Source organism: Vipera ursinii (genome assembly GCF_947247035.1).
Source record: "Vipera ursinii genome assembly, chromosome: 4".
NCBI classification, from domain to species: Eukaryota; Metazoa; Chordata; class Lepidosauria; order Squamata; family Viperidae; genus Vipera; species Vipera ursinii.
This window is the reverse complement of record NC_139514.1, coordinates 18,506,773-18,523,177: the sequence shown is the minus strand read 5'-3', so window position 1 is coordinate 18,523,177 and position 16,405 is coordinate 18,506,773. Positions and strand designations below refer to the sequence as shown.

General features: G+C 38.3%; 1 protein-coding gene across 1 annotated transcript in view; it reads right to left on the bottom strand.

The window, feature by feature from the left end:
* Nucleotides 1-16,405, bottom strand: part of ATM (ATM serine/threonine kinase) — a 70,058-nt gene that overhangs the window by 8,393 nt on the left and 45,260 nt on the right. The window contains exons 42-57 of the mRNA XM_083362835.1: nt 16,264-16,366; nt 15,684-15,832; nt 15,063-15,167; nt 14,439-14,558; nt 12,970-13,204; nt 11,857-12,024; nt 11,521-11,640; nt 11,171-11,388; nt 10,468-10,675; nt 8,513-8,617; nt 7,210-7,368; nt 6,845-6,983; nt 6,295-6,377; nt 6,002-6,142; nt 5,243-5,359; nt 914-1,063 (exon numbers count right to left, since the gene is read on the bottom strand). Coding sequence (XP_083218961.1) covers nt 914-1,063; nt 5,243-5,359; nt 6,002-6,142; nt 6,295-6,377; nt 6,845-6,983; nt 7,210-7,368; nt 8,513-8,617; nt 10,468-10,675; nt 11,171-11,388; nt 11,521-11,640; nt 11,857-12,024; nt 12,970-13,204; nt 14,439-14,558; nt 15,063-15,167; nt 15,684-15,832; nt 16,264-16,366 — 2,320 coding nt within the window. The remainder of the gene's footprint in view (nt 1-913; nt 1,064-5,242; nt 5,360-6,001; nt 6,143-6,294; nt 6,378-6,844; nt 6,984-7,209; nt 7,369-8,512; nt 8,618-10,467; nt 10,676-11,170; nt 11,389-11,520; nt 11,641-11,856; nt 12,025-12,969; nt 13,205-14,438; nt 14,559-15,062; nt 15,168-15,683; nt 15,833-16,263; nt 16,367-16,405) is intronic.

The following is a 16,405-nucleotide window of genomic DNA, read 5'->3' as shown; positions in this document are numbered from 1 at the left end:
AAACAAGCAGAGCAGATGGGATTAGAGAGAGACCGGTTCCGTGGAGAGGTATTTCCACGGTCCTGAAGAAACGTGGCTTCACGTGCTGCCTGCATCCCGACGGGACTTTGTTTGCACGAACCTGCTTCTGGCATGCTGTGGCCGGTGCCGATCCACGGACTAGGGATTGAGGGCCCCTGTTCTAGAGTTCTGCAATTAAGACAGAATAGCCCTACAACCTGGTAGTGCTGTCTGGATTATTGCAGGGATTATATGTAGCGCTACCTGCCTTTGAAAACTGTACAGATATTTCACAGCACACGGCTGTTAACTGGAACTGATTAGTAGGATCCCCTCTGCACTGTCAGGGAGCCATTTCTGGGTCAACTCAAAGTGCTTGTTTTAGCTTTAACCGCCAAACATCTCGGAATGAGACATGAAAAGTAATGATCATCTGCCAAAAATGGCTTCCAGATTCTTAAGGGTATCATCTGAAGCCCTCTTCAAGATACTTTGCAAAGTGAGGGAAAGCAGGTAACTACAAAAGAAAGTATTTTTTTTCCAAGGGTGGGAATCCCATCTGAAAACAATTCTCGCAATCAGGGTTTCAAATGTGCTATGTTCTTCTTCTTCTTCTTCTTCTTGATGATTTCATTTTGCTTTCACTGTGCCAGTGTGTCATCATCTCATTATACCTGACAGCTCGACCCATCTGTACCACTAGCTAAATTGGATTTAAAAACTGAATTCCTATTACATGGTAAAAGTCTCTGAGGTCGTATTACTTTTCTGTGTGTATCCTGAGCCACTGTTCGACGAAATGATTGTCTCTCACATAAGACAACCGTATTTCTGCTACCCCATCTATTTTCTTGTGACCAGTTTCTACGAAGGAAGAAGTATTAATTGGCATAATTTAATGTGGCGGACTTACAGTCATTTTCCTTTGACAGTCCAAGCTACTGTAGTCTTGTGGTCTATAGCGTTTATGCGCACTGCTGTCAGTATTGATGAGGAATTCCCCCAAAGGAATTGTGCCAGTGCACCACTCTAAGACGCCACTTCTCTGAGAAAGGGGAACAACCTAAAGAGGTAGACAAAGCAGATCTATTATGAATTGTGCCATCTCTGTTTAATCAGGAAAGTGCTAGAGAACGTATTAACACAGAATTGGGGTTATCATTGGAAAGAGAGAAGAAAACTCTCAAGACAAAAGGAAGGAAAGAGGACATGCACAAGCTGATTAATTGTTTTAGAGCTAGTCTGCAATAAGGGGAAGGATTCAGCTGTAAAGCACATAATACATTTCAGAAGTGCATTTGCTACTTCAGATAAAACAACATATAATGTTTATTTATTGGGACTTCCGGTGGCTGCGCGGCGCCGGAGACAGCCTTCCCGGGCTGCCCGCGGCTCAGCTGAGTGATTTTCGCCCAAAACAGCGCCGATCAGCTGTTCGGGCGAATTTGAAGCCCCCTCCTCGGGAGAAGAGGAGGGGGTGAGGCCCCAGGTAGGGGTCGAGTTCTCCGGGGCCGCCTGAGCTTGTAGCTTGGGCGGCTGAAGGATCGAACTCCCCCGTAGCCTGGGTCGCTCCCAGCTGGCCAGCGCCTCTGCTCCTGATTTCTTGGAGCAGAGCCAGGCGTCTGCGACCACCCCTGCCTGAAGGAAGGACTATGGAATAAAAAGAGCAGGCAGAGCGGTACAAGAGGAAAAGGTGAAGAGGATTATTTTATTTTACTCTCGAGCTTGATGGACTTTTTAAACTTAAAGTGAAAGTGCGTCACAATTGAAAGTAAAAGATGGCGGCTAAACCTCCCCCTAAAACTCTTCGGAGTGCTGGAACTTCTCCGGTGCAACAATCATCATTGCAGGCATTGCATCCTCCTGATGTATTGACATCGAAGGATTTACAAGATGCTCTTGAAAAACATACCCAGGTAATTTTGGAATCAATGGGTGATAAATTTGCACAGATGGAGGAGAAATTGGAGAAGTTGGAGGAGAGAATGGAGGAGAGGATGGAACAGAAGTTCAGTGTGATGAAGGTAGACATTTTGTCTTCAGTGTATAAAGTGGCTGAATGTGTGGAAGATTTGGAGGAAAAAGTGGAAGATTTGACTCAAAAGAATGCCATATTAGAAGCAAAAGTATTGGAGAATGAAGATTTAAGAGACAAAATGGATAGAGAATTGAGTCTTGCTCAATATTTCCAGATGCAGTTTGCCATTAGAATCAGAGGTTTAAAGGAGAATATTAAGGAAGATCTAAAGCAGCTGGTTTCTGAGGCTCTCGAAGTGGTATTGAATCAGCCAGCATCTGAAATAAAAGGAGGCATGGATAAAGTGTTTCGTGTGAATTTATGGATTGCTAGACAGAGAAAGTTGCCTAGAGATGTGGTGGTTTATTTTGCAAAAAGGGAAATTAGAGATGAAGTTATACAAGCTGCCTATGATACTAAAGTTGTGATTGCTGATCAAGAAGTTCTGGTTCTAAAAGAAATTCCTCCAAAGATTTTAAGGAGAAGGAAGGATTTTACATTTCTTGTGCAAGAGCTCAAGCAACGAGATATAAGGTTCAGATGGGAGATCCCAGCTGGGTTGATGGTGATGCATGAAGGTAAAAGGTACCGTCTGGTTACTGTGATGCAAGCGCGTGATTTTTACAATAATGTTTTAAAAGCAACCCCATTAACACTTCTGGAAGCTGCAAAGGGATCTGGAGAAGGAGAACATCAAGAGGCTGAAGATGGACAGACAGAGGAGAATGGTGCTGGAGGAGATCAAGTTACAACTTCTTTGGATGATCCCAGAGAACAGAGGGTGACGCGTGCTGCTTTAAAACGATCAAAAAAGATAAAAGAACAAGATCAGCAGAAGTCTATGGAACTTTCACAACGTACTTACAGCCAAGCAGTGGGAGGTGGGAAAAGATTTGGGTGAGGAATGTAAAACTTACACAAGCTTGAAATCTAAGAGAGAATTTTTACAAAATGTTTTATAGATGGCATTTAGATCTTAAAAAGCTAAGTATGTATCTGAATTATTAGCCTAAATGTTGAAGGTGCGGTGATGAAGACGCAATATATTTTTATATATGGTGGACTTGTAAAAAGGTTAAGGCTTTTTGGATAAAAGTCTGGTGGAACATACAGAAGATTTTTAAACAGAGGTTAAAGTTTTGTCCGCAACTTTTTTTTTTTTGGGAATAATTACAGATGCTACAGTTGTGGACACTAAGTTGATGTTGAATTTAATTATGGCAGCAAGACTTTTGATAGGTCAGTACTGGAAGAAAGAGGAACTGCCGACCATAGAAGAGTGGACTTTAAAGGTTTCCGACCTGGTTGAAATGGCGAAGATTTCGGCCTATTTGAAAGATTACTTGCAAGAACGCTATATTATGGAAGGGAGAAAATGGATTGAGTTTATCCAGAATAAGTATAGGGTTAAGAAGTTTTATGTAGTATTTGAATAAGTCTTCTTTCTTTTTTTCTTTTTCTATCTTAGTTTTTTTATATATATTTAATATTACTAAGGTTTGTTTTATCCTATATAAGCTAGAGAGTGATAGATTTTAGAGTTTATGGTTGTTAGTATATGGTTGTTTATGATTGTTTTTTTATATATACCTTGTATTTAGCTCTGGGAAGTCGGGGGGGAGGGGGGGAGGGGGGAGAGGAAGGGGGGGAGGGAGAAGGGAGGGGGAGGGGGGATTTTTAAGGGAAAAATTGTATGTTAAAACTTTTCAATAAAAAAAATGTTTATTTATTTATTTATTATTGGGACTTATATGCCGCCCTATCTCCCGAAGGACTCAGGGCGGCCACAGAGGGCCACAGAGAAGGCCCCCTGGGGGTCGCCAGCCGACATTGTCTAGCCAACGGCACCCTGAGGAGGCCCTCCCTGTGTGAGCGAACCGGGCGATGGGAAGTCGTTCCTGGCAGCAGACGGTCCTGCAAATATCCCGGTCCTAAGCCATGTAGGGCTTTAAAGGTAAGTACCAGCACCTTAAATCTCACCCGGAGGGCAACCGGTAACCAATGCAGCTCACGCAGGAGGGGTGTAATATGGGAGTATTACTCATATTTTCTGTGCTCTTACTTAATTGCATTACACAGGTAGTCTTTGTCTTACACGGGCAATTGGGACTGGAATTTTGATCACTAAGCAGTGCGGTCATAAAACATTACCCCATGGCTTAGTGATGACAATCCCTGCAGCCTCAGCTGATGTTGTTAACTGACTCCCATGGTTGTTAGGCAAGGTAACCTCGTGCTGGCTTCCCACAGCCCAAGCCACTGTGAAAGCTGGCAGAAAGCTGCAAGTCCTAGGTCCATGGGCAGATGAGCAAAGAGCAATGGGGTATGCAAGGTAAGGCATGGATGTGAGGGAGGCTAGTGAGGGTACAAGGGTATGTCACTGCAAAGGATGGGGAAGGAGCACAAGAGGCACCACAAGGGTTGGGGAGGGTGTTTAAGAGGTGCAGATCACGGAATGTTCACAAGGGTGTGTGTGAAAGGTGCTATGCAGGTCAGGTAGGGTGTGCAAGAAGCACCGCATGGTGGCTGGGGGTGGTGTGAAAGGCACTGCATGAGCCCAGAGTGTGCATGGGGGTCCACAGGAGGGAAGACTTCCCCAGCATCTTTTGACCTTCCCTGCTGGCTTCCCCAAAGATTTTCAAAGGAATCCAATAAGGAAGGTTATAAATGGCAATCACAAGATCCTGGGGCGCAAGGCAACCAGTTGTAAGAGGGAATGTGTCGTCAACCACTCAGATTCCAACCATGTGCTGAGAGGGTTGGAACTTTTGAGAACCAGTTGTAACCACTACTTGTTCAGTGCCATTGTAACTTTGAACAGTCACTGAACAAATGGATATCAGTCGAGCACTACATCTATTTTAAATTGCATTAATTGCATCATTTTTTGCACTGTTTGGTTGTTGCTCCAAATAGAGAGAGAATAAATAAAGAGTCCCAGGCTACACTCGCAGCAGGTTCCCAAGCATCAGAGGATGGGCAAGGCTCTGGGAAAACTACTACTACCCTGCGGTCGTCATTTGAAACTAGGCAAACGCTTATTCTGTTGGAGGAGAAAGGTTGGCAACCCATTTGCCTGGGGGTCAGATTCTGCCATCGCCAGTTATTCTAGAAGCCATTAATGAGAAACGGCAGATGAATGAATGGTCTTCGACAAGGCAGTTCCTCCGGCATTCAAGGCATCAACATTATATCCACAGCAGAGAATTTTCATGCAAAACTTGCCTTGTATCTGCGGATGGTCAGTTTTCTCTTTCTGGTGTCAGCATCTTGCTGTAGCAGAGTGTTGCACATCTGGAAAACCTGTTGCATAACGGCATCCTGTCTCAGATCGTCCCGCCCCTTTAAGAGATTTTTTAAAAAAGCAACAGGAATAACATTGTCTCCAGAATGAACATAAAGGCATAACCTGATCCTACATGCATTCAGAGAAGCAAATGGAAACTTCATGCATGTAAGTGTATTAAGGACAGCAATTATTATTAAAAAAAAAAGGCTCCACACATCCCCACAACCTTTGCATTCTAAATGAGAGTGAGAATGAAACTGCAATTTCAGATGAACCTTCTTTCTTTGGAACTGCCCAACAGGGTGGAAAAACTTTGGTAAGCATTGCAAAAATAATAATAAAATTGCTTAAAAACTTTTCACTCACTACCATTATCACCTGCCAACTGTTACTATCTAAATTCTCATACAATGAAATAAAAATATACAGAAGCTGCCATGGTAGAGTCCTGACCCAACAGTGCAAATTCAAAATGATACTGGACAAAGAAACACATTTTTCTATGTATGCATTCCAATACTAAAATGTTACTCAAATGAGAAATAAGCTTAACAGTGAAGGTGTGTACTTCCGCTGATTGCATGTTTGTGACTGAATATTTTATCATACCTTTTCTGATGTGAAGAACTCAGCAGTATACAAAAGTGCCAAATGTATAATCCTGTTCATATTTCATAATGAAATAGAGAACTCACCTTCACAAGCTGCCTTCTCTGTTGTCCATCTGAACCAACGCAATCTATTATTTTGGGCAGATTGATCCCGCCTGCTAGGTGAAATTCTGGTTTGAATGATCTGATTGTAATCAAATGTTCATATTTGCCACTAGGATCCACCTAAAACCACACAGAAATTTAGATGAAATGTAGCTATTTCTTGCCATTTGTCCCTTCCCTAAATGAAATGTTCAATTGAACAATAAAGGATGTTTTCATTTCTCTGCTACCCACAACACACTGAGATTTAAATTTAACTTAAATTGAGTTACCTTAATTTCCATGGTAGGTACAGCAACATCTTCTAGTTTCTTTAATTTAGTTATAGGTTGATCGGAAGGAATATTTATGGCTCCTGGATAAACAATACATGCCTCACATTAATAAATATTTGCTGTTCATTGAGTCAATATAACTTATCAGGCCAGCACTCCTTGTCATACTGAAAAGTCAATGCTTGGGGAACAGTCTTTGAAGAAGTTCAGAATACATTTCTGATACTATTGAAAGTTATTTCAGAGGTTCTACTTAGCAACTACTGAACAATTTATTTTAATTAAGTTTACTTGTGTATTTATTGGATTTATACCCTGCCAAATTAAGTTTACTTGTGTATTTATTGGATTTATACCCTGCCAAATCAATCTGATCTACTAGGCATAGCAAGTTGGGAAAAATATTTACAACATACAGCATTCCTAGATAATATACTCCAAGTAAAATTAATTGTTGACAGAAAACAGTCCCCTTTACTATAGGGTTTGAACTAGGAATAAATTGATTCCAAGCATCCAAATAATCCCCAATTCCCCAAATACCTACTTCTGTGGTTTTTCCAGGGAGTTGCATCCATGTTTGCCAAAATAATATAAGCATCACAAAGGGCTTCAACCTTTACCACCATATCAGGTTTTTTGCGTTTTACAATGTCAATTATACTGCTAGCAGCCTTCATTCGATCCTGCAGGATGAGGTTTTTTTTAAAAAAAAAGGAAGTTAAAATACAATTCAAATGCAAAGAATAAAATTAATCAAAAACTTAAAATAAATCTGATATGAGGAAACAGAATACATTACAGAAGAATTTTTTTTATCCTTATCTTCAAAGCTGATAATGTTCTATGATTCCTTTAACAAAACTTTTTTTTACAACCTGAAATAATGCAAATACAGTTAAATTTAAGTACCTTGTCAAGAAGAGATGTTTCCTTTGGCACATTTTTTATTAGTCCACTTGTTTTAGTCACTTCTGGCTTGGCCAGGAATTCATCTTTGTTGGCATTAGCCAATGCCAAAATTATAAACAAAGTGTGATGTGGATGGTCGAGAGAAATTCTTGCTATAAGCTATTCAAGTAAAATATTTTAAAAGTTGATTATTTAAAATAAAATACGAACTGAACATTAAACAAGCATCAAAGTTTCATCAATAATGTCCAATGTGCTTTAACTCAAAAGTATATATATGGACCCAGAAAGCCTTATGTATGGCTCCTCCCTAAAGATTTATATTTGCTATAGTTTAATAATAATAATAATAAAGTTGGAAGGGACCTTGGAGGTCATCTAGTCCAACCCCCTGCTCAGGCAGGAAACCCTATAACATTTCAGGCAAATGGCTGTCCAGTCTCTTCTTAAAAACTTCCAGTGTTGGAGCATTCACTGTTAATTAATTTAATATAAGTTTCACATTATTTACATTAAATGAAAGCTAGTTTTTAATCCCATTTACAAGCGGTCTGCAGGATATTACAACAATGGGGACCAGGACTGCCATTGCCATTGCCAAGTGATGCAGTCTTAAAGTGCGACATGATATGACCACATAGCTTAGCAAAAGCAATGTCAGCAGTCCTGGGTGCCGCCATCGTAACCTCAGGGTGCATGGGACATTAAGTGGGAAGAGGTGGGAGTCCTAGTCAAGGCGTGTGGGGAGTACAGTTGTCACAATGGGTGTGGGTACCACAGATAGAGAAGAATCAGGGGAAGGCCAGTGGAGGCTGCAGATGGGCCAGCAGAAGCCACCAGGGTAGGAGAATGCCACAAACAGGTGTGTACTACAGAGGGCAGGAGGGATGATGGGCAGCAGATCTTTGGGATACAAGATCACAGGGACACCATGACAGAGACAGAACTTCAAGGGCCTACCCTAAGTCCATTTTGTCAGTGCCACCGTAACTCTGAACTGTGGACATAAACTGAGGACTATCTAGTTTTTTTGGCACACCCCACCCCAAAACATTTAACATGTAACATATGTCATAGTGAGTACTTCTTGACAAGGTTGTTTGACCCTATTATAAGTCAAGGAAATCCTTTAGCACTGTCGAAGTATCTAAAGCAATGTAGAAAGAATTCTACTAGCTCAACAGTCTACATGCATTCTAAGAAAAAAAATTACACCATTCTCCTATCATACCTGTTTAAAATTCAAACAAAAACCTCTATATTTGTAAATGAGGAAGATACATGACAATTGAAAGTCAATTACATTATTCAAAATTTCATGAAAACCACTCATCCTGGTTCCCATTCGAGCAGCCAGCTGGTACATCAGTGGCAAGAATTTGTAAGTTGGGATTTTCTGTGCCTCCTTCTGTTGTGCAGCAGAAGAGCATGTAAAATAGAGGCAAAATAGGAAAGTGCATTTAGTATTTAAACACAGGCAGACCTTTTTTTTACAGTGTAAGATGTTTGTATAAGCTTTATGAATGCCAGAACAGAATGGCTATAATCCATTACTATTAATACCAATAAAATATGGAAGTATCATTATCTTTTCAACAAAAGAAAATGATTATATTAATCTGATCTTGGGATCGAATATAATGATAGCCCTTGATCAACAACCATACATTTAGTGACTGTTCAAAGTTATGACAGTACTGAAAACAATTATTTATGACTTGTCTTCACACTATAATTATTGCAGTGTCCTATGGTCACATGACTGCAATACAGGTCCTTGGCAACCCTCAAGCATTTATGAGGGTTGCAGCATCCTGTGGTCATATAATCATCATTTTCAGCCTTTCCTTTTGACAAGCAAAGTCAATAGTCATGTGATGTTTTACTTAAGGACCCCAACTGGGACTGCTGTCGTAAGTTGGCACATTCATGTACTGCTTCACTTAGCAATGGAATTGGTAATTAAGGTCATTAAGCAAGGACTACATATATTCCTAAGAAAGCCATGCAAATATAATACTACGTTGCTAACTATATCTCTTTTATACCACCCTCTGGATATTTTCTTTCCCTTTGCCACAGAGGCACCCCAGATTACCAGATTTGTAGACCAGACTGAAAAGTAAAAAAAAACACAAATAAAGCTACAAAAGATAAGGTTTGCTTGGTATATAAAAAAAGAATCAATATGAAACATAATTAGATGTTTATGCAAGTTGGATACTTTCTTTTACTAGGCTGAAAAATTAAGTCAAAAACACTATTAAGATGGCAAGCTGATGCTAATTAATTCAGATAACCATGCCACATATCCCAAAAACAAAAGCTAATGAGGTGAGGCAGACATAATGAGAGTGAGAGAAGAAATGACGAGTGTGTCAAATGCAATGCTTTACTTCTAATCATTTCTCTATGTAGGAGAAAAACAAGATAGTATCCTTCAAACTAACCAACTATAGTTTATCTAGTGAAACAAACAACAAATAATGCAATACAAAATTTGTTCTGATTTTGAGAAACTGTACATGTAGCATAAATATGCACAAAACGTGTAAAATCCAAATCAACATGCACAAGTCTTTTACAAAAGCTGGATTTACATGATAAAAGCTTAGATCCAAATCAAAGATTCACAACATAAAAGCAGCTGGCCCTAGATTTAGCCTCAAATATGTGTTTGTGCGTGCACACATCTTCGAGTCAACATTGATTTCTGGACAAATTTCAGCAGTTTTTGAGTGAGCCTGCCCGCCCGCCCGCCCGCCTGCCCATCCATCCATCCATCTATCATCTAATTCTATATCAGCCATCTCACTGAAGTGAGTCTTTTATTTATTTATTTGTTTGTTTGTTTGTTTGTTTTATATACCGCCCTTCTCCCGGAGGACTCAGGGCGGTGTACAGAGCAATAAAGTAAGAATACAATAAAGCAATAAAGTGAAAAAAAAATTTTAAAACCCAAATCCATCAGGCCAGGCCGGCTTGTTGGAATAGATAAGTTTTTAGATCACGCCGGAAGGAGCGAAGGTCGGGGGCCATCCGGATTTCAGCTGGTAAGCGGTTCCAAAGGATGCAGTTTGCCACTGTCTCCTTCCTAGGGCTGAGAGCGAGTGACTGGCCCAAGGTCAACCAAGAGGCTTCCTGCTTAAGGCAGGCCAAGCACTCCGTGTCCTGCTTTCTAGCGACTGTACCAAATTGGTTCTCATTATGAAGCAACCCCAACGTGAAATAGAAAAATAAGACTTCAGCAAGACCAACCTGAATCATGTCATTGACTTCGGAAAGTCCAGCGTTCTCAAGCCAGAGAGAACAGAGGCGGAAGATCCACATGTCATGCTCCTCTCCACTCAATAAACACATAATGTAGTTCTCAACTGCTTTGCATAAGAAACGCTTGCGATCTTCTCCCAGAGCGCGAATTTCACATTCATCTATTTCCAGCTCCCTCTGAACTTTCACAGTGTATCTAAGCAGTACAAAATGAGAAATGAAACCTCCATCCCAAAACTCCTCTGATTAAATACCAATAATTATACAAAGGATAATTATACATTTATCCTGCAAGAAACTCATTGTTAAACTACTTGTTTCATGAATATCAGGATAATACAGTGAAATTAAAGAATTCCAAGATAAAAAGACCAGGGCCATTTCCTTTTTATTACAATAGCATTGGCTTGAATACTTACAGCTTTTCAAAGGAATGGACAGTATCATGTAAATATATCCCAAAAATAGGAACAAAAAAGTTGTACGTAAAAAATTTAAACAGCTAAAGTCTTAAGGATACCTTGAGAACATAGATTTAGCTATCTCACAGGGTGGCAATTTTATTAACATTGTTTAAACCCTGGGCATGGATGCCATCTTAGTGTTTGCAAAATGCTACGGTGTCCATGATCACTTATTGGAAATTTCAATCAAGTTACTAACACTGGCTGGTTTCAGCTGTGAGACTTACTTATTAATTCCAACTTTATGGTCCCTTAAAAGGCCAACTTCATATTTGGCTTTCTTCAGCAAAGCTTGCTTATTTTCAAACTCTGATGATTTCATACGATCTTCAATTCTTTGGTACTCAGTATCCGAAAAACGAGCCAAAGACAGAAAAGCCTTCATCTTTCCTCTCTTCAGCTCATCACTGCTGTCATCACTGTGATCCCCAGCAATTTTAACTGCCTGGAGCGATGTTAGGAACAGGATAAATATGGCCATTAAAGAGAGTAACAATTAAACAAATAGAACAATGTAAACCAAATTTAATTTTCAAATATTTAGCATAGGTTATAGGATTCTCTCCAAATCCTTTACCTTTTCCAAGTAGTTCTGCAAAATGATGGTAGGATTTTCTAAAAAGGTCTCTGCTAACCAACTTCCACATAATCTCAGGCATTCTGTGTAAATTAATTTCAGATGTGGGTCTTTCTCAACCTTGGAATAAGAATAATGCAGAGCGGATATTTTACTACAATATTAAGCAACTCTTTTTTTCCCAGCATCTCCTTTATTTTTCACCTTGATATTTTTTCTTCAAATACTTTGCTCTTCTTAATTTAATAGAACCACATATTTCTCAAAACAAAACAAAGCATGAATTTAAAGCAATTTTGTTACTACCAAACTCATCAATCAAATAAACCATACTACCTCAAACCAATTTTCATCCAATTTTTTGATCATGTCTTTTAGAATACTCAGGGCTAAGCTTTCTTCCTTTTTAGCCCAGAACACCTGAGCTTCTTCCAATTTCCATTCTGATATTCCGTGCCTAGCTGGACTGTACTGTTTAACTTCATATATTGCTCTTTCTGCAAGCTGAAAATAAACACAAAGAACTCTTTGTGGTTTCCTTCCAATTTTAGAGAATCATGGCACCACAGAATTTAAGGCCCTTTGCCTATACAATGTTTTTTTCCTAATAAAAAAGTTACATTTGGCAACTATTTTTATGGTTTAATCCAGAAAAGAAAATTAACAACTCTATGAACAGTGCCAAGCTTTGAGTGAAGACAAGTACATGCTTCAAGGCCTATAATGCCTTCATGCACAAAAAGGAAAATGGTAGCTGGTGATAACATTTTGATGGTAGGTAGGTAGGTAGACAGAGACAGATAGACAGACGGAGAAGGAAGGAAGGAAAGAAGGAAGGGAGGGAGGGAAGGAGGGAAGAAGGGAGATATTCACTTCATGATACAAGGATATTTACTGACATTACTTATGGACAAACACCAAAACAGAATCTTATGGTTACTAGAACAAAGTATTTCATTTACAATAAATACCTCTTTTTTTGGCATAAAGATACATTTATGATGACTTTTTGTGGAATGAAACATTCTGAAAGTATGCTAGTGACTGTAAAGATTTCCCGTCCAGTTGTTCTGACTCTAGGGGGCAGTGCTTATATTCATTTCTTAGTCGAGGGAGCCAGCATTGTCTGAAGACATTTCCGAGGTCATGTGCCTAGCATGACTATATGCAAAGGCGCACGGACCGTTGTTACTGAAGTGGTACCTATTTATGCACTTGCATTTGAATGTTTTCAAACTGCTAGGTGGCCAGGAGCTGGGCAAGTAACAGGACTTCACTCTGTTGCGCTGCACTCAAGTCTTGAACCCAGGGTGTTAATTTTCCAGGTGACAAGCTCAGTTTCTATGAAGAATAATCGCCTAAACATAAAATCCTTTATTCATCCAATATTTGCATGTTAATAAAAGTATAAGCCTCTATTTCAGGAAATAGTTTACGGCTGATTCTTACTTGTGAATTATTCGCCATTCGAGCCAGTCTGGATAGTTCCACAAGATGTTCAGTGAGGATGTTTTTAATGCATTCCCTTTGGTCATTCTCATTTTCCTTCTCCAGAAGAATCTTGAGAATTACTGTACGTAAAGCCATTATAGGCTCTTGGAAAGCAAAGTCACTATCCTGAAGAAGTTGCGACTGCTTCTGCCACTTCAGATGCAAATTATGCAATTGGTTATTAGTTTCTGACCTGAAAGCAAAGAATAAAACTAAGAAGCTTTGACTAAACATTAATAAAGTGTTAGCCACAAATAGTCCTTAGTTTAAAACCTAGGCTCAAGCTCTAAAGGGCAGCTGAGAAATTAAAATATCTACATGAAAAACTACCAGGATTAAATGAATTAATTTTGGGGGAGTTTTTTGGAGAATGCAGTGTCAGTGAGGGAAGGAGGGTGCAAACACCACTCCCTTCCTACATGTGTCACAGTATTGCACATACTCCTAAAAGGAGTAGTGGTTGTAATGGTGCTTTTATGCTGATGAAAGCAAAGAGAGCCTGTTGATGCTTGGAAAGTGTTGCTATATTGCCATAGCAATATTCCAAATAAACTATAGGTTTTCTGATCATAATGCTTACATTTAGCCAGTCATTGAGAACAATAATATACAAGATCCTCCATATGTTTATCATTTGGGGACTTTATTTATTTATAGATCTAATATAGAAGTATAATGTAGGAAACTAATTATACCTTTCACATTCATACTCATATTTTGCTCAGAAATCTGGTTTAGGCATACTTTTGTTTGGAAATGTACATAAGAACCAAGCTGGAATAAAGAAATGTTTTAATTATTAAAGTCTTAAGATCTGAGCCAAGTCCTTCGGCGTTTGAAGGCAAATCAATGAAGAATAAGCCTCCAAAGCTTTACTAACCTGTACTGTATGGTACATTTTTTTAAAAACAACAACAACTAGGTTTTGTTTATCACATTTCTACACCGCTTATCTCATCTATGTTACTCTAATAAAGAGCTAAATATTTCACTTTAAGCATGACTGTGTTTCAGTCCAGCCCAATGGCAAAAAATGCTACTTAATGAGATCATTAAATTACTCAGAAAACAGTATAATATAAAGAGTTATGGTGGCACAGTGGTTAGAATTTAGTTTAATTTAATTCAGCAGTTCGATTCTCACTGGCTCAAGGTTGAGTCAGTCTTTCATCCTTCCGAGGTCAGTAAAATGAGGACCCAGATTGTTGGGGGCAATATGCTGATTCTGTAAACCGCTTAGAGAGAACTATAAAGCATTGTGAAGCATTATATAAATCTAAAAGCTATTGCTATACTATTTATATTTTAAAATTTTTATTTAGGCTTACAACGAAGCATCACACATTTAAGAGACTTTGATTTTACATAGTCGAAGCACTGAAAATTTTCAGAGGACTAATATAATGTATAAAGAAATAGTAAAATACCCAGAGAAAAGTTGTCCTACATATTCCAGCTCTCCAATTGTCTGAAGCCTGCACAGCGTAGGCAGTAATGAATATACAGACTCAAGGCTGCCTTTCAATAGCTCTTCTACTTCTTTGATTCTACAAATAAAAGGAAGAAATAATTATAATACACTGTTTATAGGCAAACCAACTCAAAAGCCATTAAGCAGAAATTATGAAGAATATTTCATTTAACTACAAAAGAAACTTTGAAAAGAACACAGATATCAACCTGCATGTTATTGAATAAAACACATGCAAACTATAAGCTGATGTTGATTTGGCATACAGAACAACAACTAATACTTTTGTCTAGTCTGGAAAACCTTTTTTAAAGTCAATTTACACCTTCATAAAGATTTATGCCTTACTGCTGATTTTCCAAATGTATTTTCTGTCAAGATTTCCATTGCTTTCTGATTCACACTGTAAGTAAAAGGTTTAACTTTTAAAAATTGCTGCAAAAGTTTTCCGAAAGAACATTCTGCTGATGATGCATATCTGTTTGCTAATTTAAACTGCAACACATAAGAAAATGTGACATTCGCCAATACTTTATTTGTTAACAACATATACATGACAGTTTTAAAGCTGGTTTCTTACCTGGCACATTTCAGTCTTCCATAAAAAGTAGAGAAATCTCTATCCCGTAGACACTGTAGAGCATCATACAGTGATTCATGGTAGCCTCTTTGCTCCATTTCATCTCTTAAAGTAAAAGCAACAGTATAGTTTTTGACTTAAATTTTACAACAATCATCTTTATAAGGCCTAAAAACATATTCTATAAGGCTTCCCGTATCAGAACCAAGCTTTAAATCATAGAATTTACACAGCTAAGCATAGTTCTTAGGTTAGACCTCCAGACATTTCCCAGATACAGTTTGACTAGATAAGAAACTTTATTGCAAGCAAAGATAAATCAAGTGAAACAGCTGAATGCCAGTATGGGTATTACTCTCTGTTATAGTCATGATGGTTCAGAATTACAGCTGTTTCTTCCCACCCTTTTCACAAAATTAAGAAATTCTTTGCATAATGCTTGGTGCCTTGAAAAATAAAAAATTGTTGATCACTAACTGACAATCATGGACAAAAACCATTGACTGTTTCTCATGTATTGTAATTTTAATACATACACACACACACACACACACACACACACACACACACACACACACACACACTAAAAATTACAAACAAATTCAGGATAACTTGCATTACTTGACTGAGGAGATCTGATCCCACTGCATATTCCTCCAAGCTGCCTGGTAACGAATCTCCTGTAATTCTATGGAGCTTTCTTCATTCTGCTGTTCCAATCCTTTTAAGTAGGTGGAGAGTGTATTACATAGCCCATAATTCTGCAAAGCCTATTAATCAATGAAACTTAATGTTAATATAATATGTGAAGTCTGATTTATGAAAACATTTCCAATCTATATTAGAAACAACACATATTTACTAGTTGCAAATATTTTTACCATTAATTATATTAAGATTTATAAGATCAATGTACTTAATTATTTCTTAAATGATTTCTTTTTAAATGAAATAGGTCATAGAATTTACAACAACTATTTTAGGTTAATGGAATTGGATTATTAATAAAGTGCTAATTTGCTTCATTCGTATGTACATTTATTTATTTATTTAAACAATTCAGTAAAGGCATCCATCTCAGAATAAAATGAGTCGAGGCAGCATAAAAGGCTAAGCTGAAACTGTAACATATTTTATAAAACAAAATACAGAAGTACACACCATTAGCAGTACTTAGCAACAACTTTGTATTTATAATTACCTCTACCAATCCTGTTTGGCGAATTGATGGTGGAAGGCTGATTTCAAGGTCATAAGTTACCAGAGCTTTCCCCCATGTCCCTTCATGTTCATATGTTCTTATCCTGGTTAAAAACATTACTAACATTAACCTTAGTTCCTAG